The sequence below is a fragment of the Trachurus trachurus genome, assembly GCF_905171665.1.
Source record: "Trachurus trachurus genome assembly, chromosome: 15".
In the NCBI taxonomy this organism is placed as follows: domain Eukaryota; kingdom Metazoa; phylum Chordata; class Actinopteri; order Carangiformes; family Carangidae; genus Trachurus; species Trachurus trachurus.
In genome coordinates, this window is record NC_139906.1 from 340,001 (window position 1) to 367,122 (window position 27,122).

General features: G+C 40.0%; 3 protein-coding genes across 3 annotated transcripts in view; 1 reads left to right on the forward strand and 2 right to left on the reverse strand.

Moving 5' to 3' along the window:
* Window positions 1-18,800, reverse strand: part of LOC310998570 (fibrillin-1-like) — a gene marked incomplete at both ends in the record, with an annotated part of 36,308 nt that extends 17,508 nt beyond the window's left edge. Inside the window, 12 exons of the mRNA XM_083988683.1 lie at window positions 139-264; window positions 1,704-1,820; window positions 2,499-2,624; window positions 5,249-5,371; window positions 8,042-8,167; window positions 8,287-8,358; window positions 9,179-9,337; window positions 10,938-11,060; window positions 13,383-13,508; window positions 14,320-14,388; window positions 17,232-17,261; window positions 18,791-18,800. Of these exons, the coding sequence (XP_083844809.1) occupies window positions 139-264; window positions 1,704-1,820; window positions 2,499-2,624; window positions 5,249-5,371; window positions 8,042-8,167; window positions 8,287-8,358; window positions 9,179-9,337; window positions 10,938-11,060; window positions 13,383-13,508; window positions 14,320-14,388; window positions 17,232-17,261; window positions 18,791-18,800 (1,207 nt within the window). The remainder of the gene's footprint in view (window positions 1-138; window positions 265-1,703; window positions 1,821-2,498; window positions 2,625-5,248; window positions 5,372-8,041; window positions 8,168-8,286; window positions 8,359-9,178; window positions 9,338-10,937; window positions 11,061-13,382; window positions 13,509-14,319; window positions 14,389-17,231; window positions 17,262-18,790) is intronic.
* mea1 (male-enhanced antigen 1) overlaps window positions 1-27,122 on the forward strand; it is a 272,028-nt gene that overhangs the window by 127,088 nt on the left and 117,818 nt on the right. The gene's annotated exons all lie outside the window — the stretch shown is intronic.
* On the reverse strand, window positions 22,741-26,435 carry rps27a (ribosomal protein S27a). The gene is made up of 6 exons (XM_083987795.1): window positions 26,351-26,435; window positions 26,099-26,163; window positions 25,476-25,530; window positions 23,979-24,064; window positions 23,744-23,875; window positions 22,741-22,939 (listed from the first exon to the last, which is right to left on the reverse strand). The coding sequence occupies exons 2-6, from the start codon at window positions 26,144-26,146 to the stop codon at window positions 22,790-22,792; spliced, it is 471 nt and encodes a 156-aa protein (XP_083843921.1). The 5' UTR covers window positions 26,147-26,163; window positions 26,351-26,435; the 3' UTR covers window positions 22,741-22,789.

Consider the following 27,122-nt stretch of genomic DNA (forward strand, 5'->3'; position numbering starts at 1 on the left):
GACTAGAAATAAGACAAATATTCTTGGGAAGGTTTTGAGTTTTTGCAGTGCGTTACACGGTGACTCAGCGTCACGCCGTGGTGCGTTCAGGAGCGTGGGAACAGAAACAACAGAGTGTGTGTGTGTTGTGTTCCTCACCTACACACGTCCGTCCGTCCGGCGTCAGCTCGTATCCGTCGTTACACACACACTGGAAGGTTCCCACCATGTTGATGCACTGACCGTTTCTACACAACCCTCGCTGAGTCGCACACTCGTCCACGTCTGCACAACAACACGCAAACACAAACACAAACACAAACACAAACACAAACACAAGCACAAACAGTTCATTTGTGATAAAAAAAAATATAATAGGATACATTTTAATCCTGCTTTAAAGGGACAGTTCAACAACGCTAGTAAATAATCATGTAACGTTAACAGACAGAGTTGTTGTAGAGGGAAATGCAGCCGGAACTACATTCCAGACACGGCTGCTGCTGGGCGGAGGGATTTCAGAAGAGAAAGTAGTTCAGAGCATTTGCTTCATGTGTCGTAATGTTACACAATTATACGTTATTATTTCCTAGCGTGGTGAATGTGCAAGTCACAACTTGTTGTTAAATGTTGAACTATCCCTTTAATGCTGCTACATGCTTATACATTGATAAATTCAAGGATAAAACTATATTAAAATGTTTTAACTTTCTGTAGGAGAACTTGGCTCGACTCGACTTTCCTCCACATTTATCAAACCGCGACACTTTGAAACAAACAGTAACACAGTTATAAACAGTTATAAAGTTGACATTAACCCTTTACATGGATCTTGATCTGAAAATCCACCGACATAAACCACCCATCTGGATCGGAAAGACATTTCATTAACACTTTACTTGACGCCTATCTCTATAACGCATTAAAACCAGACTTGTAATGAGTTGCAATGCAGTTATAGCATATAGCATCATAATGCTTTATAACAATAATCACAACACACTATAAAGCATTGTATCTTGACTTAAAATTATATAATATGTTATAATTGTTAGTAACTCACTGACAATGCCACATTGATAATGCATTATAAATTATAAAAATAGTTATAATTGGCTTATAGACGTGAATAACTATCATTATAAACTCTCATAAATTATCATAAGGCTTCATAACAACAATAAGCATAACACATTATAGGGCATTTTATAATGGCTTACAAGGTCAAATATTATAAAAGAGTTATAATTCTCCATAATGTGTTATGCTTATTGTTATAATTATAGTTATACAGTGCTATAACTGCATTATAACTCATTATAAGTATGATTATAATGCGTTATAGAGATAGGCGTCAAATAAAGCGTTACCCAATGTCTTTCTGAATGAGCCTTTCTGGGTAAAATTTTCCACTCGACGTGTTTACATGACGCAGTTTTATTCAGATTTTTCCTGATATTCATTGTAGCTATGGACGGCTCATTAAGAGTCATTTTGTGTACATCCTTGTATTCATTGTATTAATCTGTGTAGAGGTCAGAGGTCAGATGTTTCCTCAGCCCCGTGTCGACAGGCGTGACTTTATTTTATTGAACTATTGTCATTTATCTGTATTACTACTTGTAATTGTAATGTTGCTGCCTCTTGGCCAGGTCGCTTCTGGAAAAAGAGATTCTACATCTCAAAAAGCTTTACCTGGTTAAATAAAGGTTAAGAAGACTCACCTATACAGTCGCTGTTGTGTGAGTTCTGAAAGCCGGGGTAACACAGGCAGTTGTATGATCCCACCGTGTTCTTACAGGTGCCGTTCCCACACGGCTGCCGCTCGCACTCGTCCACGTCTGAAACCACAGCACAAAAACTCAAAATCTTTCCAAGAATATTTGTCTTATTTCTTGTCAAAAGGCAACGCATCTTTATTTATATAGCGCATTTCATACCAAGGCAACTCAATGTGCTTTACATAAAGACAAAACATTAAAAAAAGCATAAAACAGAGAAAAAAGCATAAAACATAAAAAAAAAAAAGTAAAATAAAAGAAAATAGATAAATTTAAAAAAGATTTCAGCTATAAGCACGTGAAAAGAGAAATGTTTTTAACCCGGATTTAAAAGTGCTCACAGTTGCTTAAAACTAATCTCTTTCCACTTAAAATAAGACTCATCACCTAAAAATTAACTTGTTTTTAGATCATTTTCACTTGTTTCAAATAAATTTTTATTTGAAATAAGTAGAAAAATCTGCCAGTGTAAGCAGGTTTTTTGATCTTGTAAGGGTTAAAAAGAAAAGATAAGAAAGGTAAGAAAGAAAAACTTGCTCCACTATCAGATTTTTCTACTTATTTCAAGTGAAAATCTGCTTGAAAGAAGTAAAAAGTGTCTAAAAACAAGCTGCTTTTTATGTGATGAGTCTTATTTTAAGTAGAATGAGATTAGTTTTGAATAGAGATAAGACAAATATTCTTTTTTCTTTTGCAGTGTGACGCTCACAACAACACAACACTCTTTGCAGCTCGTACCGACACACATGGAGAGGTCTCGCGTGGTCTTGAAGCCGTTGGGGCAGATGCAGCGGTAACTGCCCAGCGTGTCGATGCACTGCCCCGGGTTGCAGATCCCCGGGTTCTCGATGCACTCGTTACGGTCTGAGGGAAGAAGAAGAGCAGAGTTCATCCGTTATATTCCACTGTAACACTGTCAAACACAACAACACCGCACAAAAATAACTATATATGCAAGAATATTAGGCATAAATATATAAAATAAAAAAGTACACCATTATAAAAAGGGTTATAAAGTTAAAAACACTAAGGTTAAGCTACTTTCTCCTCCTAAAGGTTAATGTGGGTCATTCCATGAAATCGGTAACTTTTGCGCCCCCAGGAAGTAATCAGTCATAAAATTACAATAACAACAAATTAATTAAATTAATGTAATTTAAAAATATAAAATTACCATGTCTTCTCTCCTTACTATAACATCAAATTAAAGTCAATTAAATATAATTTTAAATAATTCAAATGACTTTTATGCTGATGTGGGTGAGGTTTTTGGCCTGTCCCTTACTTTTAATTTGTAAAATGTCGGCAAAATGTTAAAATGTTCATATTTACATATTGTTTTAAGTATGATCTTATTGTAAAACAGTGTTGTTGGTAATAATATATATTAATTATTATACATATTTACCAATTTATCAGTGTCCCCTGATTTTATGTCAACCCTGTTACCCTAACCTCAACGCTGTAAAATGTAAAATAAAATGGACTTTCAACTGTTACCATTATAATTAAAACTATATAGACTATATATAGAAAATAATCTCAATAATCTCCAATTAGAAATACTGTATATTGTAAAGTTTATGTCGGTAACTTAGGAAAACATTAAAACTGTAATAAAATATGAAATTCCACAGCCTGAGATGGCACAACATCATTTCTTGTCATTTTAAACTTTCTTTGATTCCTGGCTCCTTAAAAAAATAGCAATTAAATATAGTTTAAATTTTATTTTAACCCATATGGATTTCATGGAATGACCCGTATGGAAATGGCAGAAGGTAGAAAGTCTGTTTTAGTGTTAATAATGTCTGTTGGTTTAAACGTTTTGCTGGTGGCGTTTCTGATGGAAGAAGCTGTAGATATTGATGGAGAGGATGAGAACGGTCCGACTGGTTGGATGCTTTCAGCTTCCTTACACAACATGAAGATCCTGCAGAATCTCTTCAACAGCAGCACCTGTTACTGTGCTACAGACATTTACCACCGTGTTCACAGCATTGAACACGACTGAAACCAACAGATACAAGAACAGAAGTCATCACTGACTCAATAAAACAACCAGAAAACATATTTATCAGTGTCCAGTTTGAACTTAAAGGGATAGTTCAACATTTTGGCAAATTGGCCCATCGTCATAATCCCTATAGTCATAGCAGTAGGTTCGTTACCTTTAATTGTCGGTGCAAGCTGTTTTTAGAACGGCGGAGCAGAGCCGTGAGCTGCTCAGAGCTACGCTACAGAGGCTCATTATGGGATTTCTTGGTTTCCCTCATCAAACTCATCAAATACACAATCCAACAACTCCACAACGCTCTGGTGGACAAGTTGTGAGCTGCACATTCACCACGCTATGAGATAATAACACGACGTTACCACACAGAGTTGTTTTAGAGGGAAATTCATGCAAAACCGCTGATGCACGTTGCCTTCAGGGACAGTTTTTCACCAACAGTCTCTGTATTTACCTCTAAAACAACTCTGTCTGGTAACGTTGTGTTATTATCTCATAGCGTGGTGAATGTGCAGCTCACAACTTGTCCACCAGAGCGTTGTGGAGTTGTTGGATTGTGTATTTGATGACAAAAATAAAAATCTAAAAACAGCTTGCACCGACAATTAAAGGTAACGAACCTACTGCTATGACTATAGGGATTATGGCAATGGGCCAGTTTGCCAACATGTTGAACTATCCCTTTAACAAGTTTTCTAAGACAGTAGAGACGCTGCTGCTTTCTGGAGGATCGAGTCAGAGGTAACGGAGTCGACGGCCGACTGCCTTTATCCGACGACTCCATCGGCAGAAAGGAAGCAACAAGTCTCCTTCACATCGGGCGGCGCGAGTCTCGTGCCAGTAATACAAAACATCAGAACAGGAAATGCCAGAACGGAGAAACCATAGTTTGTATTGTTTGTTAAGTGGATGTACTGTATGTGTTTTTATTGGGTGGCAAAGCAGTTTCCCCTTGGGGATCAATAAAGTTTTCTAATCTAATCTAATCTAACCATAGAAGAAACCATGGAGATTAAAAACAAAGCGCACACAACATCAGCTTGTTATTACACTGTAAAAACTCAAAATCTTTCAGAGAATATTCGTCTTATTTCTTGTCAAAATGTCTCATTTCTAGTCAAAACTAATCTCTTTCCACTTAAAATAAGATTCAGATCCTTGTTTTTAGATCATTTTCACTTGTTTCAAACTAATTTTCACTTGAAATAAGTAGAAAAATCTGCCAGTGAAAGCAAGTTTTTTGTGTTTGTAATAAGAAAGAAAAACTTGCTCCACTATCAGATTTTTCTACTTATTTCAAATAAAAAAATCTGCTTGAAAGAAGTAAAAAGTGTCTAAAAACAAGCTGCTTTTTAATGTGATGAGTCTTATTTTAAGAAGAATGAGATTAGTTTTGACTAGAAATAAGACAAATATTCTTGGTAAGATATTTGAGTTTTTGCAGTGTGTATATATATATTCAGCGGTGTCTCACCCAGACACTGTCCCGTGGGCGTGAAGCGGTATCCTGGTTTACACTCGCAGCGGTAACTCCCCGGCAGGTTGAGACACGCGGCGTTCTGCTGACACACCGGCCCGTTCTGACACTCGTCGATGTCTGAGGACACAAACACACAAACACAGGAAGTCAGAGGTCAGAGGTCAGAGGTCAGAGGTCAGAGGTCAAACCTTCTCTCCACAGAGGGAACGACGGGAGGAGACTTCAGACACTTCACTGGAATTTTCTTTTTTTTTTTCTTTTTTTTTTGTGAAATAAGACAGTACAGTGGTATGGACAAAAACACATTGTGAAAAAAACAAGCAACGTACGTGTATGTGTGTGTGTGTGTGTGTGTCGCTTGAGTATATAATAAAATAATATAAAATAATAATATAGCAGTAGTTGTAGTGAACCAAAATTATGACAATAATGATATAAAGTTTGATAATAATTAGTAGTAATTATAAGCTTAGTTACTCAGTTAGTCTCTTAATGCACTCAATTTATGGAATTATCTTAAAATCTTATGGAATATGAATTGTGGAAATTTCAAAATGTTTCATCGTATTTTGTATCTTGTATGACTTAGCTTCTCTCTCCATTGATCATATAGGATAGGCTACAGCTCTCTCAGGTGTGTTGCACTTGACCTGGTCGTTTTAGAAGTGGAAACTGTGTTTTTGTGTTGTGTATGTGCTGTCTACTGTCTATTTGTGTATCACTCTTGTATAGTAGTTTGTGGTCTGTGTTTCCTGTGGATTTGTTATATGTTACATGTTGGGACTGCAGATGGAAATGAGCTGTGAGCTAAATCTGGTGCAACCATCTCTTATTATTATCTCTTATTATCAAAGGCTTCAAATGCACGACCGGGAGGAGGCTCAGTGAAACAGCGGACGTGACCAGTCTTGCAGATTCGCTAGATGATGCAATTAAAAATCGATGAACGTTGTATTTTGATCAACATTATGTTTCAAATTAATTATTTTACTCGTAGGCCGTGTTCTAAGCGGGATAATGTACAGTTGGTCAGTCCTATAAAAATGAAATACACCTGTGACAGTGACAGGTCTGTAGCTACGCCTTGACCACATATCAGCTGATCAGCTGTAGAGGAAACTCCGCTGTTCTCAGCTGCACCTTTTTTTTTCTTTTTTCTTTTTAATTAAGCTCCGGTAGCGACCAAAATACGGGAAGATGCTGTAAACCAGCGGCGCTTTTATACCCAATACAGGATGAAACTCTGAACATGGGCTAAGAATAAGTTACCGTGGTGATCTAGCCGGGTTAAAAGAGATCCACCTCTGTAGTACAGGAGAGCCTGAAGGCTTTAGACTCAACATCCCTCTCTGACCTGCTTCGCAGCGCACCCCGTTTCCTCCTCTCTCTCTTCACGCTCTGCGCCGGTGAGGTGCGTTCACGCTCAACACAACGTGTGAACGGAGCGGAGCCCCGATGAGCCCCGATGAGCCCCGCCCCCGCAGGCACACAAGCAGCCTCAACGTCATCTTGTGGCCCGGAGCTGGAATCAAACGCACCCCTTCTGCTGCGGTCGAGTTGAAAACAGAACTACATTGATTCCAGTTTGGCGGCAGACAAGTTCAGCGAGACAATTTTAATGCCTTTGAGAATCTAATTTAATGCCTTTTAATTAGTGATGGGAACCTTTTTCATTTGAATCGATACAGTATCGATACTCGGTACCTGGGAACCCATACCGCTACCAATCAGTACCTGTTTTCGGTACTTTTTGTGTGTGTGGTAATTAAAAAAAATTAAAAAATTTAAAATAATAAAAACGTCTGAAATTTGGATATTTACCTCTTAACAACATCACAACTCCTCAGCCTTTAAGAGTATTTTATGTTTTAGGGATGGGCAGTGATTTTCATATAATGGAATAGTTATTCAATGAAAAAAAAAGAAAGTTTATGAGACTATCGTCTTGTCTGAAAAAATGTCTGTTTTTACTGTGGGAAAAGGAGAAACATGGAGAGACTCCTACAGCCATCAGAAAGCTCTGTGTGAAACTTTGTCAGATAAAAAAACAACTGAAACTGCTGCAAACTCTGCAACATGTGGACTTCACGTTTTGACGAGAGGAGAGGGGGAGACTTCATCCTCGTTTAGATGTTTAGATGTTTAGATGTTTAGATGTTTAGATGTTTAGATGTTTAGATGTGCTCTCTGCTCTCATTACGTGACGAGGACTTGAACGGCGCCGCTGTGATGAGAAGCGGGACTCGGGACTCGGGACTCGGGACCGGACCTCTTCGGTACGGATTGTCACAACAGTCCGTTCTTCACGTTAAATGACGGACGGCTGTTTTTCAGGTAGTGATTTAAAACGACGGGCTGGTGCTACCACTTCTCTGCCTCTCATTTCAGAGAGGGATAGAGAGAGAGAGAGAGAGGGAGAAGGGGGGCATGAGTGTGTGGTGCTCATGCAGACTGCACTCTCTCTTGCTGACGCACGACAAAGGTGCGTTCAGGTACCGAAATGTGGTACCGACTGACTTTATGTGAATCAATACTCGGTACTTTGCTGGGAATTTGGTCTGTACCAAAAAATTACCGAATATCGGTTCCCATCCCTACTTTTAATGCCATTTAGGGCTTTAATTTTTATTTAGCAAAATATATTTAATGACTTTTAATGCTTTTTAATGACCCGCGGAAACCCTGTAAACTTGTATCATAAACTTGTGTTTTAGTCACAGAACTTCAGGGTTTTAACGTCGGTCATTAACACAAAAACACACGCTACAGAGTCTTACAGCGTCTCACCTTCACAGATGAGCAGCTTGTCGTTGTAGATGAAGCCGATGGGACACTCGCACCGGAAGCTGCCGATCATGTTGATGCACACGCCGTTCTCACACACTCCCGGGATCTCTCTGCACTCGTCGATGTCTGGACGGGACGAGACGACATGAGGACAAACACACTGCAACAACGACCACACACCTCTCCTTCTTACCCACAATCCTCTCTGAGAGCGAGCAGCAGCAGCAGCAGCAGCAGCAGCTTACCGATGACTTGGCCGGTGGTGATGTCGATGTAATAACCCGGTCTCTCGCTGCCGCACAGGATGGCAAACTCATCTGAGACGACGAGAGAGAAACAAGTACAAATTCTCACAAAAAAAATAAACAATAAAGTTTAAAATCTTTTAGAAAAAAGTGGTAAAATTTTGCAATTTTTTTTTTTTTTGGAAAAATCTGGTAAAATTTCCAAAAACAATTTTTTTTTTTCAATTTTAGAAGAAACTGGTAAAATTTCAAAAGTCTACAATAATAAAAAAAAAGTGGTAAAAGTAAAAATAGTATATAGTAAATAGGAAAAAGTTTTACACAAACAGTCAATGTACGTTTTAAATTAGGTGTACATTTTTGAAAGATTATAGAGAATTTTCTGGAAAAAAAGTGGTACAATTTCTCACAAAAAAAAAAAGTTAAACATTTTTTAAAGAAAAAAGTGGTAACATTTTTCCTTTTTTTTTTTTTTTAGAAAAATCTGGTAAAATTTCTAAAAAAAGAAAAGAAAAAAGGTTTTAAATATTTTAGAAGAAACAGGTAAAATTTCTCAAAGAAATTCTAGGAAAAGTGGTAAGATTTCAACAAAAATAGTCAAACAATAATAAAAAAAAAAGTGGTAAAAGTAAAAATAGTATATAGTAAATAATAAAAACAAAATTTAAAAAATTGCTAAGAAACTGGTAAAATTACTCAGAAAAAGTGGTAACATTTTTCAAAAAATTATACAAAAATGTGGTAAAATTTCTCAAAAAAAAGGGGGGGGGGGGCAAACAATAATACATAAAAGGGGTAAAATTTCTTTAAAAAACAGTAAAAAGTACAACAGTGTGTGTGTGTGTGTGTGTGTGTGTGTGTGTGTGTGTGTGTGTGTGTGTGTGTGTCTCACCGGTGCTGGGGACGGGACACTGTTCACAGGGTTTGTTCCAGGCGCGGCCGATGTTGTAGGAGCAGCAGCACATCTTCTTGGTCATGTTGAAGGTCAGTTCTCCGTCACACGTCCCGTTGTCGGAGTAGAAGTTCCTGTAGCAGTAGCTCTTCCTCATGTCTGAGAGGAGGGGGAGGAGATTATTGATTCAATCGCGATTATACGATCCATTCTGATTGGCTGCAGGGTTGCTGTCCGTTAAAAAGTGATAATGGACACGCAACACAAAGATGTTCTGGTCAAATTGCCAAAGTTTAAAGGGACAACCAGGAGTTTTGGAAAGCGAAGTGTTCTCCTACTACATTTCCCATGAGCCTGAAATTCTTTGACCGGCGCAAGACAGACTCATGTTTTCATTCATCAAGAATTAAAGTCAGAGGTTGGAAGACGATCACATACCGTCGTAGTTCCCACCATAAACGGAGATTCGGCGTAATTAAAATAACAAAATAACCATAGAGACAAAACCATAGATTTATCTAAAATGGACCATTAACAAGTGGTAACGTAGATTCATCCACATTAATATGAGACTTTTTTTATTGTCGTGGAATTTTTGGTTCTGCCGACGGAGAAACTCCTCGTTGTCCCTTCAATCTGATCAGATTTTGGATAATAGATCGGATCAAATCTTGAAAATGAGTTGTTTTAAAACTAAAACCAGATCCAGTCTCTGTTTTAAATCTGGATCAAACCAAACAAACAGTTTGTGTTGTTCAGAACTTTTTAGTAGAGTCAGTAAAACTTTGATCTGAAACATCAGGATTATTCTGATCCAGCAGTTTGGTGGATTTAGGAAAAACATGGGATTTAAATTCCATTCAATCTGGTCAAATAAACAACATTTATATATGTATATATTGATATCTTGCACCTGATTTTTAAACCACTACAGCGATAAAGGAAATAAAGTTAACTCTTGATTATTCCACAATTGAAGAACTACTGGATAATTAACTCATTAAGTGCCAATGACGTATATAGGCTGCTATAAGTCAATCAAAATCCAACGCTTGAGTGCCATTGACGTACAGCAACTGCAGGAGAAGTAGGAGAGCAGGAGTCACTCTGCAGAGTAAGACTCCTACTTGTTGTATTTTAGTTGTTTTTTGTTTTTGTACAATGAAAAACATGTGAAATGAAATGTTCAGATGTCTTACATGTTTTTGAAGCCAAAATGAAAACGGATAAATCACTGTTTTTCTTGAGAGACTCTCTTTCACAAAAATGCATTTTTCTCAGCTTTCTAGAAAAAAAAGTGGTCTTTTTGGTGCAACCAGGCTCTATTCAGCTTAAGACAAAATCAAGAATGGAACAAGGTACAAACAAATGTTTTTTTCCCTAGTTAAATAGACAGTCTCCTCTTTCCTTTGAGCTGTTTGGTGTTTTCAGAGTCATAGTACAAAATATTCTCTGGGTCTTGACATATTACTCAAAATGCCCCAAAACGCTGGCACATGGCACTGACCATTTTATAAAAGGGCTGGCACTCAATGAGTTAAATGAAATGTGAAGTGTGAATTTGAAACACATGTGTTCATCAGTGCTGTTGGAGCTGGAGTCAGCGTGTCGCTGCAGGACAGAGTCACACACTCACCCATCTATCTATCTATCTATCTATCTATCTATCTATCTATCTATCTATCTATCTATCTATCTATCTATCTATCTATCTATCTATCTATCTATCTATCTATCTATCTATCTATGTGACACTCACCCATGCAGTTGTTTCCTCCGTTGACCTGCATGTAGTCCACGGGGCAGATGCAGGTGTAGTTCCCGATGGTGTTGTAGCACTGACCCGGACCACAGATCCCCGGACGCTCACACTCATCCACGTCTGGACACAGAGAGAGAGAGAGAGAGAGAGAGAGAGTCAAGATCAAGGTCAAGGTCAGGTTTATTTATATAGCACCTTGAACCAAAGTGCTTTACAATTAAAACAATTTCAATTACAGTTTAAACATCAGATAAAAACACAATAATAAAAGCACAATAAAATAAAATAAACATCGGATAAAACATTGGATAAAAGCACAACATACAATAAAACTGTAATGATAAAACAATCAGTCAGGGGTTAAAAGCCAGGGAGAAGAGGTGGGTTTTCAATAGAGATATAAAATGTACTAAATCTGGAGCTGTTCTGATTGGGAATGGCAGGCTATTCCACAGTTTAGGAGCGGCAACCGCGAAAGCTCGATCGCCTCTTGTTTTTAGCCTTGCTACACATTTTTTGCCTCACACAGTTACAATAATCTCTACGCTAATCTAGGCTAGCCAAGGCTAACAATGCGTATGGGGTATTTGCAGCAGGTCAGAAACCTGTAGGCTGAGGTTCATTAGGAATGTGCCAAAATCAACTTTTGAGAGGATTGATCATTGATTGTTTGCACTGTATTTATCAATTATTATTATCTTCTATGTTTAAAAACTAAAATCAGCACATACATGTTCAAATAAAGAAAATAAAATTTGGTTGAAAGTGAACGTCCCATATTAGCTGAAACTTTCAGAAGGGGGGGGGGAGGGGGTCTCAGTGAGTTTACAGGTCTGTAGTTTCTAAACAATCTCACTTTACAACATCATTTCACCACGGAAATATTGAAGAGATCTGTGATAAATGATACAAACATCAATGGAGTGAGTAGCCACCTTTTTGGATGGTGGTTTGTTTGGTCATTCTACCAAAAAGTTTCCCATATTACCTATTACCCTGCTCCTTTTCTGGCAGTTTGAACATGGACAAGATGGAAATAAATATATATATAGTTTAAATGTAAAGTGAATGTGTTATGTGTAACTTTATGTCTTCTGGAGATCGTTTCATCTTCCACTTGATGAACTGTTAAACACATTAACACACATTTGGACCAGGGGAGGGGAGGGGGCATTGGGGCCATTGTATCTGTAGTCCCCCCCCCTCTCTGTGTCTCTGAGCTGAAACCAGATGAACAGATGAACAGACGGGTCTTGTTCCTGATGAACTGGAGACATGTTGGACGGCAGCAGCTTTTGTTCTTCAGTCCAACAAACACACGCTAATTAAAACGCCGCCGGCCACATGTCGTCCTCTCTAAACACTCTGCTCATTTATCTCTCCGTCTCTCTGTCTGTCCGTCCTCTGGGGGACTCGGTGTCCTCCTCTCTCCTCCCTCCCCCCTCCCCCCGAGGCCCGAGGACAGCTACGTCCGACCACATCAGAGACTCGTCAGTGGGACAAAACATCACTTCCTGTCTGTCCATGTGTCCTCGCTGAACCACCGAGGCCTGGACTTGATTTCCTTCCCACTGAACCAACCGACCAACCGACCAACCAGGCCCACACTGCAAAAACTCAACGTCTTACAGAGAATATCTGTCTTATTTCTACTCAAAATGTCACTTCTAGTGAAAATAAATCAAATTATACTCAAAATAAGACTTGTCACATAAAAAGCAGCTTGTTTTTAGACACTTTTTACTTCTTTCAAGCAGATTTTCACTTGGAATAAGTAGAAAAATCTGACAGTGGAGCAAGTTTTTCTTTCTTATAACAAGCACAAAAAACTTACTTTCACTGGCTTTCACTTCTAAGCACTTTGATGATTGTAAGCACTTTATCCCCGGCCCGAGACACGGTTGCACTTTTGTACTACTGTCGTATTACTGTACTGAATCCGTATTATTATTCTACTGTACTGTAAACTGAATGCTGCTATTTTATAACATACTGTATCTGTACTAGGGAACATCTATGTATGGGACAACGGATGGAAATTAGCCTGTGGCTACAATCTGGCTTGTTCACGATTTTATGCTTAGTTCATGAACATGCACTGTCCCACCTCAAATACATTGAATTGAATTGACTGGCAGATTTTTCTACTTATTTCAAGTGAAAATTAGTTTGAAACAAGTGAAAATGATCTAAAAACAAGTTCATTTTTAGGTGATGAGTCTTATTTTAAGTGGAAAGAGTTTAGTTTTGACTAGAAATGAGACATTTTGACTAGAAATAAGACAAATATTCTTGGAAAGATTTTGAGTTTTTGCAGTGCAGAGGGGCAGAGGAGCAGGGCACCTGTGTGTGTGTGTGTGTGTGTGTGTGTGTGTGTGTGTGTGTGTGTGTGTGTGTGTGTGTGTGTGTGTGTGCGTGCGTGTGTGTGTGTGTGTCCGGTACCTTCACACACTCTGGTCTCTATGTTGAGGGCGTAACCACGGTTACATTCACAGTGGAAGCTGCCGAACGTGTTGATGCAGCGACCGCCCTGACACACACCGGGAAGCTCCAAGCACTCGTTGATGTCTGACAGAGACAGAGAGACAGTTACATGTCTGTTGTTGTCTGTTTAGAATAGTTTCTGAAGGATCCCCATCAGCCGGTACCTCAGTAGCCAGCTAGTCTTCCTGGGGTCCACAAGGAACAACACAAAATATACATATATACACAACATATCATACATTTACATTTACAGTCAATCACAAAGCAAACATTTGAAAATTTCCACCAACCTTAAACAGAGTTTTTCTTAGATAACAAAGTGGAACCACTCTTACTCATATACAGCTCATAAAAAATACAATTTAAATTTCTTTTTAAAAACCTGTTTCCTTTCAATACAACAGAGGTAGTGAGGTAGATTATTCCAGAGTTATTGCTCTAGAGATAAAAGATGGTGACAAGGCCTTAGTTCTTGGGTGAGGCCCACTAGTACTGGAGTGTGTTTCTAAAAACTATTTGAGTGAATAAAAAGTCAGGTGCTTTACTGATGAAGACTTGTATAGGCCCTTTGTGTCTCTTGTCTCGGCTTGCACCTATTATTTTTTTTTGTCAATGTATTTTAACGTGTCCTATTCTTGTTATTCTGTATTGGTGTGAATAAATGAAATAAGACTGACTGAAACATGACTGCAGTGCTGGATGCTGGATGCTAACCTGTTATCTACCATCAGTCTATCATCAGAGTCATGCAGCGGTTTACAGGTAGAACAACTCAATACCAACCGTGCTGCCTTATTATGGGCTATCTGCAGCTTTTTGTTGCTGTTACTGTCTGTTACTGTCTGTTGTTGTATATTACTGTATGTTACTGTCTGTAGTTGTCTGTAGCTCTGACCTTCCACCAGGACGGTGATGGGGTTTGGTCTGAATCCTTCTCCTCCAGGACACAGCGTCTTGTACTCAGCTGCAACACACAAACAACACAACACACCGTCAGTGCTGCAGTCGGTGCTGCAGTCAGTGCTGCAGTCGGTGCTGCAGTCAGTGCTGCAGTCAGTGCTGCAGTCAGTGCTGCAGTCAGTCAGTGCTGCAGTCAGTCAGTGCTGCAGTCAGTGCTGCAGTCAGTCAGTGCAGCAGTCAGTCAGTGCTGCAGTCGGAGCTGCAGTCAGTCAGTGCTGCAGTCAGTCAGTGCTGCAGTCAGTCAGTGCCTCTCTGTGAGACTCTGCTATAGCTGGTGTTTAATATGTTACATAAATGTCTTATAATAACAGATGTTTATGATAATATTTTCACATTTCTAGTCAACTTTTAACATTGATCTTAAGGCCGTATGGAATCACACCTAATGGAATCACACCTAATGGAATCACACCTAATGGAATCACACCTTATGGAATCACACCTTATGGAATCACACCTTATGGAATCACACCTTATGGAATGGAATCACACCTAATGGAATCACACCTAATGGAATCACACCTTATGGAATCACACCTTATGGAATGGAATCACACCTAATGGAATCACACCTTATGGAATCACACCTGATGGAATCACACCTTATGGAATCACACCTTATGGAATCACACCTGATGGAATCACACCTTATGGAATCACACCTTATGGAATCACATCTTATGGAATCACACCTGATGGAATCACACCTGATGGAATCACACCTTATGGAATCACACCTGATGGAATCACACCTTATGGAATCACACCTGATGGAATCACACCTTATGGAATCACACCTTATGGAATCACACCTGATGGAATCACACCTTATGGAATCACACCTTATGGAATCACACCTTATGGAATCACACCTGATGGAATCACACCTTATGGAATCACACCTTATGGAATCACACCTTATGGAATCACACCTGATGGAATCACACCTTATGGAATCACACCTGATGGAATCACACCTTATGGAATCACACCTTATGGAATCACACCTTATGGAATCACACCTGATGGAATCACACCTTATGGAATCACACCTGATGGAATCACATCTTATGGAATCACACCTTATGGAATCACACCTGATGGAATGGAATCACACCTTATGGAATCACATCTTATGGAATCACACCTTATGGAATGGAATCACACCTAATGGAATCACACCTTATGGAATCACACCTTATGGAATCACACCTGATGGAATCACACCTTATGGAATCACACCTGATGGAATCACACCTTATGGAATCACACCTGATGGAATCACACCTTATGGAATCACACCTTATGGAATCACACCTTATGGAATCACACCTGATGGAATGGAATCACACCTTATGGAATCACATCTTATGGAATCACACCTTATGGAATGGAATCACACCTAATGGAATCACACCTTATGGAATCACACCTTATGGAATCACACCTGATGGAATCACACCTTATGGAATCACACCTGATGGAATCACACCTTATGGAATCACACCTGATGGAATCACACCTTATGGAATCACACCTTATGGAATCACACCTTATGGAATCACACCTGATGGAATCACACCTTATGGAATCACACCTTATGGAATCACACCTTATGGAATCACACCTTATGGAATCACACCTTATGGAATCACACCTGATGGAATCACACCTTATGGAATCACACCTTATGGAATCACACCTGATGGAATCACATCTTATGGAATCACACCTTATGGAATCACACCTGATGGAATGGAATCACACCTTATGGAATCACATCTTATGGAATCACACCTTATGGAATGGAATCACACCTAATGGAATCACACCTTATGGAATCACACCTGATGGAATCACACCTTATGGAATCACACCTTATGGAATCACATCTTATGGAATCACATCTTATGGAATCACACCTTATGGAATCACACCTGATGGAATCACACCTTATGGAATCACACCTTATGGAATCACACCTTATGGAATCACACCTGATGGAATCACACCTTATGGAATCACACCTGATGGAATCACACCTTATGGAATCACACCTTATGGAATCACACCTGATGGAATCACACCTTATGGAATCACACCTTATGGAATCACACCTGATGGAATCACATCTTATGGAATCACACCTTATGGAATCACACCTGATGGAATGGAATCACACCTTATGGAATCACATCTTATGGAATCACACCTTATGGAATGGAATCACACCTAATGGAATCACACCTTATGGAATCACACCTTATGGAATCACACCTGATGGAATCACACCTTATGGAATCACACCTTATGGAATCACATCTTATGGAATCACATCTTATGGAATCACACCTTATGGAATCACACCTGATGGAATCACACCTTATGGAATCACACCTGATGGAATCACACCTTATGGAATCACACCTTATGGAATCACACCTTATGGAATCACACCTTATGGAATCACACCTGATGGAATCACACCTGATGGAATCACACCTTATGGAATCACACCTGATGGAATCACACCTTATGGAATCACACCTTATGGAATCACACCTGATGGAATCACACCTTATGGAATCACACCTGATGGAATCACACCTTATGGAATCACACCTTATGGAATCACACCTTATGGAATCACACCTTATGGAATCACACCTGATGGAATCACATCTTATGGAATCACACCTTATGGAATCACACCTGATGGAATCACATCTTATGGAATCACACCTTATGGAATCACACCTGATGGAATCACACCTGATGGAATCACACCTTATGGAATCACACCGTATGGAATCACACCGTATGGAATCACACCTTATGGAATCACACCGTATGGAATCACACCGTATGGAATCACACCTTATGGAATCACACCGTATGGAATCACACCTTATGGAATCACACCGTATGGAATCACACCTTATGGAATCACACCGTATGGAATCACACCTTATGGAATCACACCGTATGGAATCACACCTTATGGAATCACACCTGCTAAATGCTACTGCTCCATTAATGAATCTGTTCATTGGACGTCAGAAGAGACGGGACCAGACAGGATCTTTGTAATGAAACCAGGAATCTGCTCCTTGTTGCTGCTGCTGCTCGTCGTGTTTCTTCTGTTTCCAGCTTCACTCTGTCGTCAGGATGAATCAGATCCAATGTCGACCTCAAGTGTTGAGAGAAGACCAGGAAGAGGAGCTTCCGCTACAAAACAAGCTTGAAATATAGAAATATAGACTTATTTAATTTTTTTCAGAACAATTTCTCATGTCGGAGCTTCAATACCAGAGGGACATCACATACGAGCAGCATGGAGGTACCTGGATGTTTTTTGGTGTGTCTTTTTGTTATGAAGACAGTTGGTATCCATTTGCAACCGTCATATGGACATGCACTGCTACGCCGAGACCCCCTGTAACTCAGAGAAGCCACGGAGGACTCTGAAACTTCTCCCAGCCCTTAGTCCACATGAGGGGGAGGAGGAGATAATGAGGGAAATTTCAATTTTGGGTGATCTATCCCTTGAATAAAAACCAAAGTGTCTCTGTCAGCTGACCTGAAACCAGCTGTTACAGCTGTTCTCCACTGGTTTGTCTCAGTTCTCTGAACAACGAGGACAAACCTCCAAACCTCCAGGTGACTGGTCGCTACAGAACTGAGTTTCTCATTCGTTTCATCATGTTAAAAGTCTCAGTTCATCTTTATAAATGATGAAGTCCAAGCAGCTGCAGCAGCTCAACGTCCAGCTGAATAGATCTGATTGATCTAAACTGTTGATTCTCAGGTTGATGGTTGTTCAGCCTCATGCACAACAGTCTGTTCAGTTAGTTATTACATTATTACAGGGTTCCTACACATTTGAAATTTCCAAATTCCAGACTTTTTCCAGACTTCTCGGGAAAAAAAATCAAATTGTTTGTGATATTTGAGTAAAAAGATGTGCATAATATAAAAAAAAGCATGCTGGCAATTCATCATTTGTTTTCATGTGTAGATGCCATTATGTAACCAAATAACTTCCTGGAGATTGTAGCTCGGTACAAAATAATGAACCCAGATAACTTCCAGACCCAGATTAGTATTAAGATAAATATATTTCCATACAATAAGCCGGTGCATATTCTCATTTGTCCAGGTCATAGTATTTCAAGGAGGTTAAATCGAAAGCAACTGGACTTAGTTATTTGTCTAGGAAGACGTTTCACCTCTCATCCAAGAGGCTTCATCAGTTCATTTACGCAGCTGACCAGGCTGGGACTGGTCCAACTATCTGGTGTGGAGACTCACTATTTAACCTCTTGTGTGGGCGTTTCACAAGGGTGATGATGTCACTGGTTCCCTTTTGTGCTCCAAACTGAAACTTAAACTGAAAACACTCTTACCTGGCTCCATCATGGAGAAAGTTGTGGATTTCACCCAAAAGGCACAACTATCACAACATAACAAAAGCAAAGAGAGACAAACCAAGAAATTCCGCAATTTACAATCTCGACATGTTGACAATAACACAGAAATACTCACATGGGGGCAAAAAACTGACCACTCAGCACAGAAAGAAACACAAAACAGATGGGTTAAGAATGTGTCTGACAGAGAACTCACCCAACCTGAGAAAGAGGTCCTAGCCAAAGGCTTGAACTTCGCCATGACACCGAAAGAGCTACCTATAGTGGATTTGATTACAGCTACAGAATCTGCTATAAGGAAAAACAACTTAACCGGAACTGAGGCAGATCAGCTAAGGTTAAAAGTGTCAGCGGCGGTGGCCGAGGCTAAGGTCCCCCCCTCTAACCTCACCTTTGAGGAGAGGAAAGCAGTGACGGCTTTGAGCAAAGACCAAAACATTACAATCCTCCCAGCAGACAAAGGTAGATGCACAGTTGTGCTCAATACAACTGACTACCAGGCTAAGATATCTACACTACTCAGCGACTCTAACACTTATGAAACTCTGAAACGAGACCCGACCAGTGGCTATAAAAAGAAGGTGATAGAATGTCTACAACAATTACAAAAAGAAGGGGTCATTGACAAAACACAATACTACCGGCTTTATCCCCAGGATTCAATCCCATGCCTATATGGACTCCCCAAAATCCATAAAGAAGGGTCCCCGCTCAGGCCCATCGTCAGCAGCATAAACTCGGTCACTTACAACATAGCCAAACACGTAGCCAATATCTTGGCTCCTTTGGTGGGGAACACCCCACACCACATCCAAAACTCTATAGACTTTGTGGGTAAAGTCCGGGACATACAAATGGAACCAGATGACACTATGGTATCCTACGATGTGACTTCCCTTTTTACCTGTATTCCAACTATGGAGGCTTCGGCCACAGTAAGGGAAAGACTCACACAAGACAACTCCCTGCAAAACCGAACAAAACTCAAACCCGAACATATTTGCCAGCTTCTGGATTTATGCCTGAACACCACATACTTCCAGTTCAACGGCAAATTTTACAGACAAAAACACGGCTGTGCCATGGGTTCACCAGTATCCCCTATTGTGGCAAATCTGTACATGGAGGAGGTAGAGAACAAGGCTTTAAACTCCTTTGAAGGAACAACACCGAGCCACTGGTTCAGGTATGTGGACGACACATGGGTTAAAATCAAAACCAAAGAAGTGCAAGCTTTTACCGAACACATTAACTCAGTGGACAAAAACATCAAGTTCACCAGAGAGGATGTCAAGGACAATAGTCTGCCTTTCTTAGATTGTGACGTCCATATGAAAAAGGACAGGAGCCTCCACATTGGGGTATACAGAAAACCCACACATACAGACCAATATCTACTTTTCGACTCTCACCACCCTCTGGAACATAAGCTTGGTGTTATCAGAACTTTGCAACACAGAGCTGATAACGTGCCCACCAGCTCACAGGCCCAAGGGGCAGAACACAAGCACCTGAGAGGCGCCCTCACAACTTGTGGTTACCCTAACTGGACCTTTGTGAAAACTGCAGCTGCTTCCAGAAAGAAAACCAGCAAAGTGGTTGAGAAAGAAAGACAAAACAAGAGAAAAAACATAGTCATTCCATATGTGTCTGGAGTATCAGAAAAACTCAGGAGGATCTTTAACAAACACCGTATCCCTGTGTATTTCAAACCCAGCAACACACTCAGACAGAGACTGGTACATCCCAAGGACAGAACACCACACACCCACAAAAGCAATCTGGTGTATGCAGTCCAATGCAACGAGGAATGCAAAGACCTCTACATTGGAGAAACAAAACAACCACTGCATAAACGCATGGCCCAACACAGGAGAGCAAACTCCTCAGGACTGGACTCTGCTGTTCATTTACATCTCAAGGAGAAAGCCCACTCCTTTGAGGACAGCAATGTCCAAATCCTAGACAGAGAGGACAGATGGTTTGAAAGAGGAGTTAAAGAAGCCATTTTTGTAAAAGTAGAAAAACCAACCCTCAACAGGGGAGGAGGTCTGAGACACCACCTATCCCCAATTTACAATGCTGCCCTTTCATCCCTTCCCAGGAGACTCAACAATCTAGCCTCAAAGAACAACCACTGTTCACAAGTGGCAAGTGACTCCAACGACTGTCGTTAGAACACAATAGGGCACTAACGAAGTCGAAACCAACTTCCCACCAACGACTGTCACTCCAACTACTGTCGTTGGCACTTGGAGCACAAAAGGGAACCAGTGACATCATCACCCTTGTGAAACGCCCACACAAGAGGTTAAATAGTGAGTCTCCACACCAGATAGTTGGACCAGTCCCAGCCTGGTCAGCTGCGTAAATGAACTGATGAAGCCTCTTGGATGAGAGGTGAAACGTCTTCCTAGACAAATAACTAAGTCCAGTTGCTTTCGATTTAACCTCCTTGAAATTTCCATACAATAGTTTCCATTTTCCAGACATTTCCAGACCTGGTAATGTCTAAAATTAAATTCCATACTTGCGTAAGAACCCTGTTATTATTACATAAAACCATTAATACTATATATTTATTTACAGACTGTAGGCTACTTAGAATTGTCCTTGTTTTTGTTTTTAAGTGTTTATATTACAGTATATTATGCTGAATGGAAGTTACTTCACGTGTGAATAAAAAAAGTTACATGATGAGTGCAACATGTGATGTCAAACCCTGTAGGCTACTCAGGCTACTCGGGCTACTCTTCATCCTGGGTTTTAAAGGGTTTTTATTTCATTTTTTTCAGTTGTATTCTGTTATCTACAATAAAAACTAGTCCAGTAACTCTAGTGAATGAAGGACCGGGCTCAGACTGAGAGGAAACATCTCAACATGTCGACCTGCAGTGACGCGATGCCAAAGGGACGATGCATTCTGGGTAAACTGACTATTTATATCATATAAATAGTCAGTTTACCCAGAATGCATCGTTATATCGTCTCATATTATGAGAAGGAAATGTAGTTTTGACTCATGAGTGAAGTGTTTTGAGAGAGAAGTGAACTATGGTTTTGTGTTGAACTGTTTAACCAAATGATCTGAGAGTTTAGAGTTTGTAAAAAAGATCTATACAGATAAAACTGTCTCGTCTAAAGCAGCTGAGATGGTTCAGGATGAGTCGGAGCAGAGTGAAGCTCAAACTGTTGGAAACAGAAACCTCATCAAGCTGAGACTGGATCTAAAGTCTGAGAAATAAATCTATATAAAACTGTTTACTACATAACTCCATGAGTTCCTTCTTAGTTCTGACGTCTCAGTTTCAATCTACATGAACATAAATAAAAGTGAGTCCTAACCCTGACTCGTGTGTAAACTATCAATAGGTTTTATTAGGGCTGTGCTAAAAAAAAAAGATTCAGAATCAATATAAAATGTCCCAAAATCGATTTTTAAAAATATAAAAATGAAACAAATCTGCTGCTGTCGGCCTCCGTTTCCTTAGAATTTAAAAGGCAGCTGTTTAACTACACTATTGTTTTTTAATAAAGAGGCACTTTTAATGTTGTTACTTCATTTGCTTTTATGCAACAGTTTCAACAATTCCATCTAAGCATGGATAAATGTTTAAAACTCAATAAATGTGAAAAAGACACTTCAGTCGTTCTGTCTTGTAAAGCAGACTGGAGTAGATCATGAGGATCCTTCAACACCGACAGACTGAAGCAGAAATCATTAGGAGTCTAATCGTTTTGAATTGAATCTAATCGTGATCCCAGCCCTAGTTTTCATGTGCAGAGGTTATTGATTAATCTAGAAGAGCGACTCATTTCCTCTAAATTTTCCATTTCAAGCTGTTTTTAAACTAAATTAAACAGTTTCAAAGTCAAACGACTAAAACTTTATTAACATGGACGTTATGAATCAAACAACAGTCGAGTTTATGTCAAACATTTCCGTCTTTATTTGTCATCACGCCATCCTCGGGTCTACTTGTCCTCGGGCTTGTTGAAGCAGTAGGTCAGACAACACTTCCCGCAGTAGTGGCGGTCGAAGTGACTCGCCATGAAGACGCCGGCGCCGCACTCGTCGGCCGGACACTCGCGCCTCAGCCGGTGGATTTTACCGTTCTCATCCACCTGGAGGGACGGAGGGAGGGAAAGAGACGATCAGGACGTGAAGGAAGAGAATCAACAGCTCTAACGATCTAATCCAGTGGTTCTCTGAGGTTTTTACATCAAGGAAAATAAATTAAAGGCCAATGCTGTGCACTTTTCTCTGGGTTTATTTCCCTAACCAGATGTATCATTGGTTGTGAGTACCTGTGATCTGCTTCATATGGTTTCTACTGCCCCTTTCTGTTGCCTCTTTCTGGAGCTCTAGCAGCCACAGGTCATTTGGCCAATCAGAAGAGAGAATGAGAACCTCTCCTCTGATTGGCTCACTGTTTTTGAGTGGCGTGTGGTCGGGCCAATCACAGGCAAGTAACTGAAACCTAAGCTGCATTCATAAAAACTGAAAAAAACACAACTGGTCGCGGTGGGCGGAGTTACCTTGTGTGTGACATCACAGAAAGGAGGAAGTGCTATCTGCTCGTCTTAAAGAGACAGTTCCTACAAATGGGCGGTGTGTGTTTCTCCGTTTATGACCAGTTTGATGCATGAGGCAGTTTATACGTCTATCTATATACATCTATATCATCTATATCATCTATACATCTATATCATCTATATACGTGGCCCAGAGAAAAAATAACCACAATCACATTTTTCATGCCATGGGGCCTTTAACACAAATTAGACCACGGATCGCCATCGGACAAAACTTTGACGCAAACACCAGAAATACACAAATATTTGTTCTGAGACTGAAGAACGTTACATTTTCAGTCAATGTACGACGTTCAAATTAAATTAGGGCCAATGGTGTGAAAGAGAAATTACCTTGTAGTACTTGAGCACGGCGAGCTTGACCTTCTTCCTCTTGTGCTTGTTCTTCTTGGGCGTGGTGTAGGACTTCTTCTTCCTCTTCTTGGCGCCACCACGCAGCCTCAGCACCAGGTGCAGGGTCGACTCCTAACGGGCCCAACGGGGTCAAAGGTCAGATCACCACCATGACATCACCATGACATCATTATGACATCATCATGACATCACTAGTCAAACTGCTGGTTCTCACCTTCTGGATGTTGTAGTCGGACAGCGTGCGTCCGTCCTCCAGCTGCTTCCCAGCGAAGATCAACCTCTGCTGGTCGGGAGGGATTCCTGCACAGACACACCACACAACGACATCCCATCATGCACTGCGCTCACAGATCGCCGTTACGAGGTTATAACGTAACTAACTGACTGAGCGGCCGAGTCGAGTCTGAAAGTGTTGCCCAGATGAAGCTCCAGTTTCCATAGCAACGGTCAGAACATGTAAACACCTGAGCAGGTGTGATCACCACAACCGTTTCCTCCATCTGTGTTCAGCTTTTAGTTCGTAGTTTTACTTTATCGTTTGTTTTTATTATTTATTTAAGGCGAGACACCAACAGGCAGAAACACTGTTGTTTCATGCACTGATCAATTTAGAGATTCTGGGCTATTTTTCTTCCTTAACATGTATTCTTTCAGAAAAGTCAAAATAAACAGTAGAAAATCCACTTTAATTTATTTTACTTCATTTCATCAGTAAATTTATCCTAAACTCTCCAGGAGTTAGTCTGAGCCGTGTCATGTCAGGTGTCATTGTAAAGCTCTCTCTCCTGAACAATGATGTCATTTCCTTTGTATCATAGCAACAAATCCTAAAAGTAGGATTGACAATAACAATCTCTGTAGTTTAACAGTCCAAGTCTTTAAAGGCCGTTTTCTCAGAAAGAGTTTTTCAGACTCAGACTCCTCTCTAGAAATCTCCACTTCAGCAGCACTTCCAGACACCAAACCTTCCACTTTGATCCCTTTCTATATTCTGAAGGTTTTTACAGAGGGGATTGTTGATATATCATTCACAGCCTCATTTATACAACATTTTATTACTAAAAACATGGAGACATTAGATGTTTTAGGGCTGGTGACAGTATTTTCTCATTTACATAGTGAGAAAAGAGATATCCACAATCCTCCTCTGTAAAAACTAAAGACTCTAATATGTCAACTACATAAAACAAAGAAGCTTTATCCATTGTTCAGGAAATATATGAAAATTAGTGCATATTTCATCAGATTTTGCCTCATTTATATATTTAAACATAAAATTTGACTTAACTTGTAATACAAAAAAATATTTGTCTTAATGTGTTGGAAACTTGGGAAGTTTCATGGTGATATGTTAGTTTAAATCTTTCCCCTATTCACCTGTAGTGTCTCACATTAATTATCTATTTAGTTTTAAAACCTTTTTACACTTTTCATGTGGACAAAAAATGTAACTGTCATGGAAACATGTTTCTACTGTGCAGAATGACAATAAACACTTTGGATCATCAATGTCTAAACCTGATCACTGACGTCATCAGCTGATCACATTCCTGATCAATAACATGATGTAACCATGGTGACAGTGAGTTTACTCCGTTACATTGGTCTCTTCGTTACTGAACTTTGACCTCCAGTGACCGCGGCTCGTTACAGACAAAACCACCCCATAATAACCACAAGATAAATCAATCATCGATTCAGTAGCACTCACCCTCTTTATCCTGGATTTTGGCCTTGACATTTTCGATAGTGTCTGAAGGTTCAACCTGCGGAGACAAACCACCAGGGATGTATTGAGTGCATAAAGATGGACATAGTTTTCAGAAGGCCAACATTTCTATATTAAAAATGCTTCAAAAAAGAAAAATCCTTTGCAATACTTCCATTTTGGAGATACGGAATTTTAGGTCTTCACTGAATGTTAGTCATAATTATTACTATTAAAATAAACTGAATAAATAAAGACATGGGATGTTTCATTCAGTGTGTAATGAACATATAGGCCTATATAATGTGTTAGTTTCACTTTTTGAATTTAACACATTCTACATCGCACACAGTTAGTCCCGGTTCAGAGCTCCAGGCCCCGGGGAGAAGCAGCACTTCACACCGGCTCAGAGCTCCAGAGCCCCGGACAGCGACACGTGTTTACAGCCTAGCCGCCTAGCATTTAGCCGCCTAGCATCTAGCTCTTAGCTTCGGTGCTAACGTTACAGCGCCGACAGGAACCACAGAGCCTAATCTCAAACCCCCCATGACTAAGTTACAGCAGATAAAAACGGCTAAAACTAGCTTTGTCTCGGTATTTCCAGTCCGATTCCGAGGTTCACTCACCTCGAGGGTGATGGTTTTACCCGTGAGGGTTTTGACGAAGATCTGCATCCTGGCGTTTAACCCACCTAGACACACACAGAGAGAGAAACACCGAGCTTTAAAAGCTGTTTGTCAAGAAACCAGAGCAGAAAAAAGTCACATTTTAATCAGAATAATGATTTTAATCAAAGTTAGAGTGAAATCGGAGCAGAAAAGTCTCATTTTAATCAGAATAAGGAGTTAAATTGAAGGTGAAAGCGCGGAGCTTCTTACCGCAGCTACACTCCTAATGGCGGAGCATGAGAAGAGGTCTTTCCGCTGCAGACACGGGGTTTTCTGCCCGCGTCTGCAGGGGCGGGCGGCCCCAGCGGCGCCTGACCACAAACACGCTTCACTTTTATATTACTTCTGTTTTTAACTCATTTTTTTATCTTCTGTGTCCATGATAATGTTGATTTAAATTTATGTTACAAGAAATACATTAAAAAAAAACGTAATAATAATATCAAGTTTTACACAGGATGTTTTGTGGTAACCATGGAAACGCGACTGCTGCTGTAGGACGAACTCTGATTGAAGTTTGTCATAAAAAACAAAATAAAAAACTACAAATGTCGGTGGTTTCGAGTCCCGGAGGAGGAGCAGGTGTGTCCCGGTTCTCTGGACCGGACGAGCTCCGGTACCTGGTCTACCGGTCCGCGTTCAACAAGGTGAGGAGGACACACACACACACACACACACACACACACACACACACACACACACACACACACACACACACACTCAGTCACTCAGTCACCTCTATTGTTAAAACACATGAAACTCACTCTCTTCATTAAACGTGTTTTGAATAGAGATATTGGAAATGTGTTTTAACTTACTTCCAGTTTATAATGGAATTTGAAAGTCTTTTTAGTCTTTGATGAGATGTTAACTGTGTGATATCAAACACTGCCTGCCCAAAAAAACAGTCACACACTATAATATTGTTTTATTTATTCATTTGTTTTCATCAACTTTATAATTGGTTTACAAAAATACACAA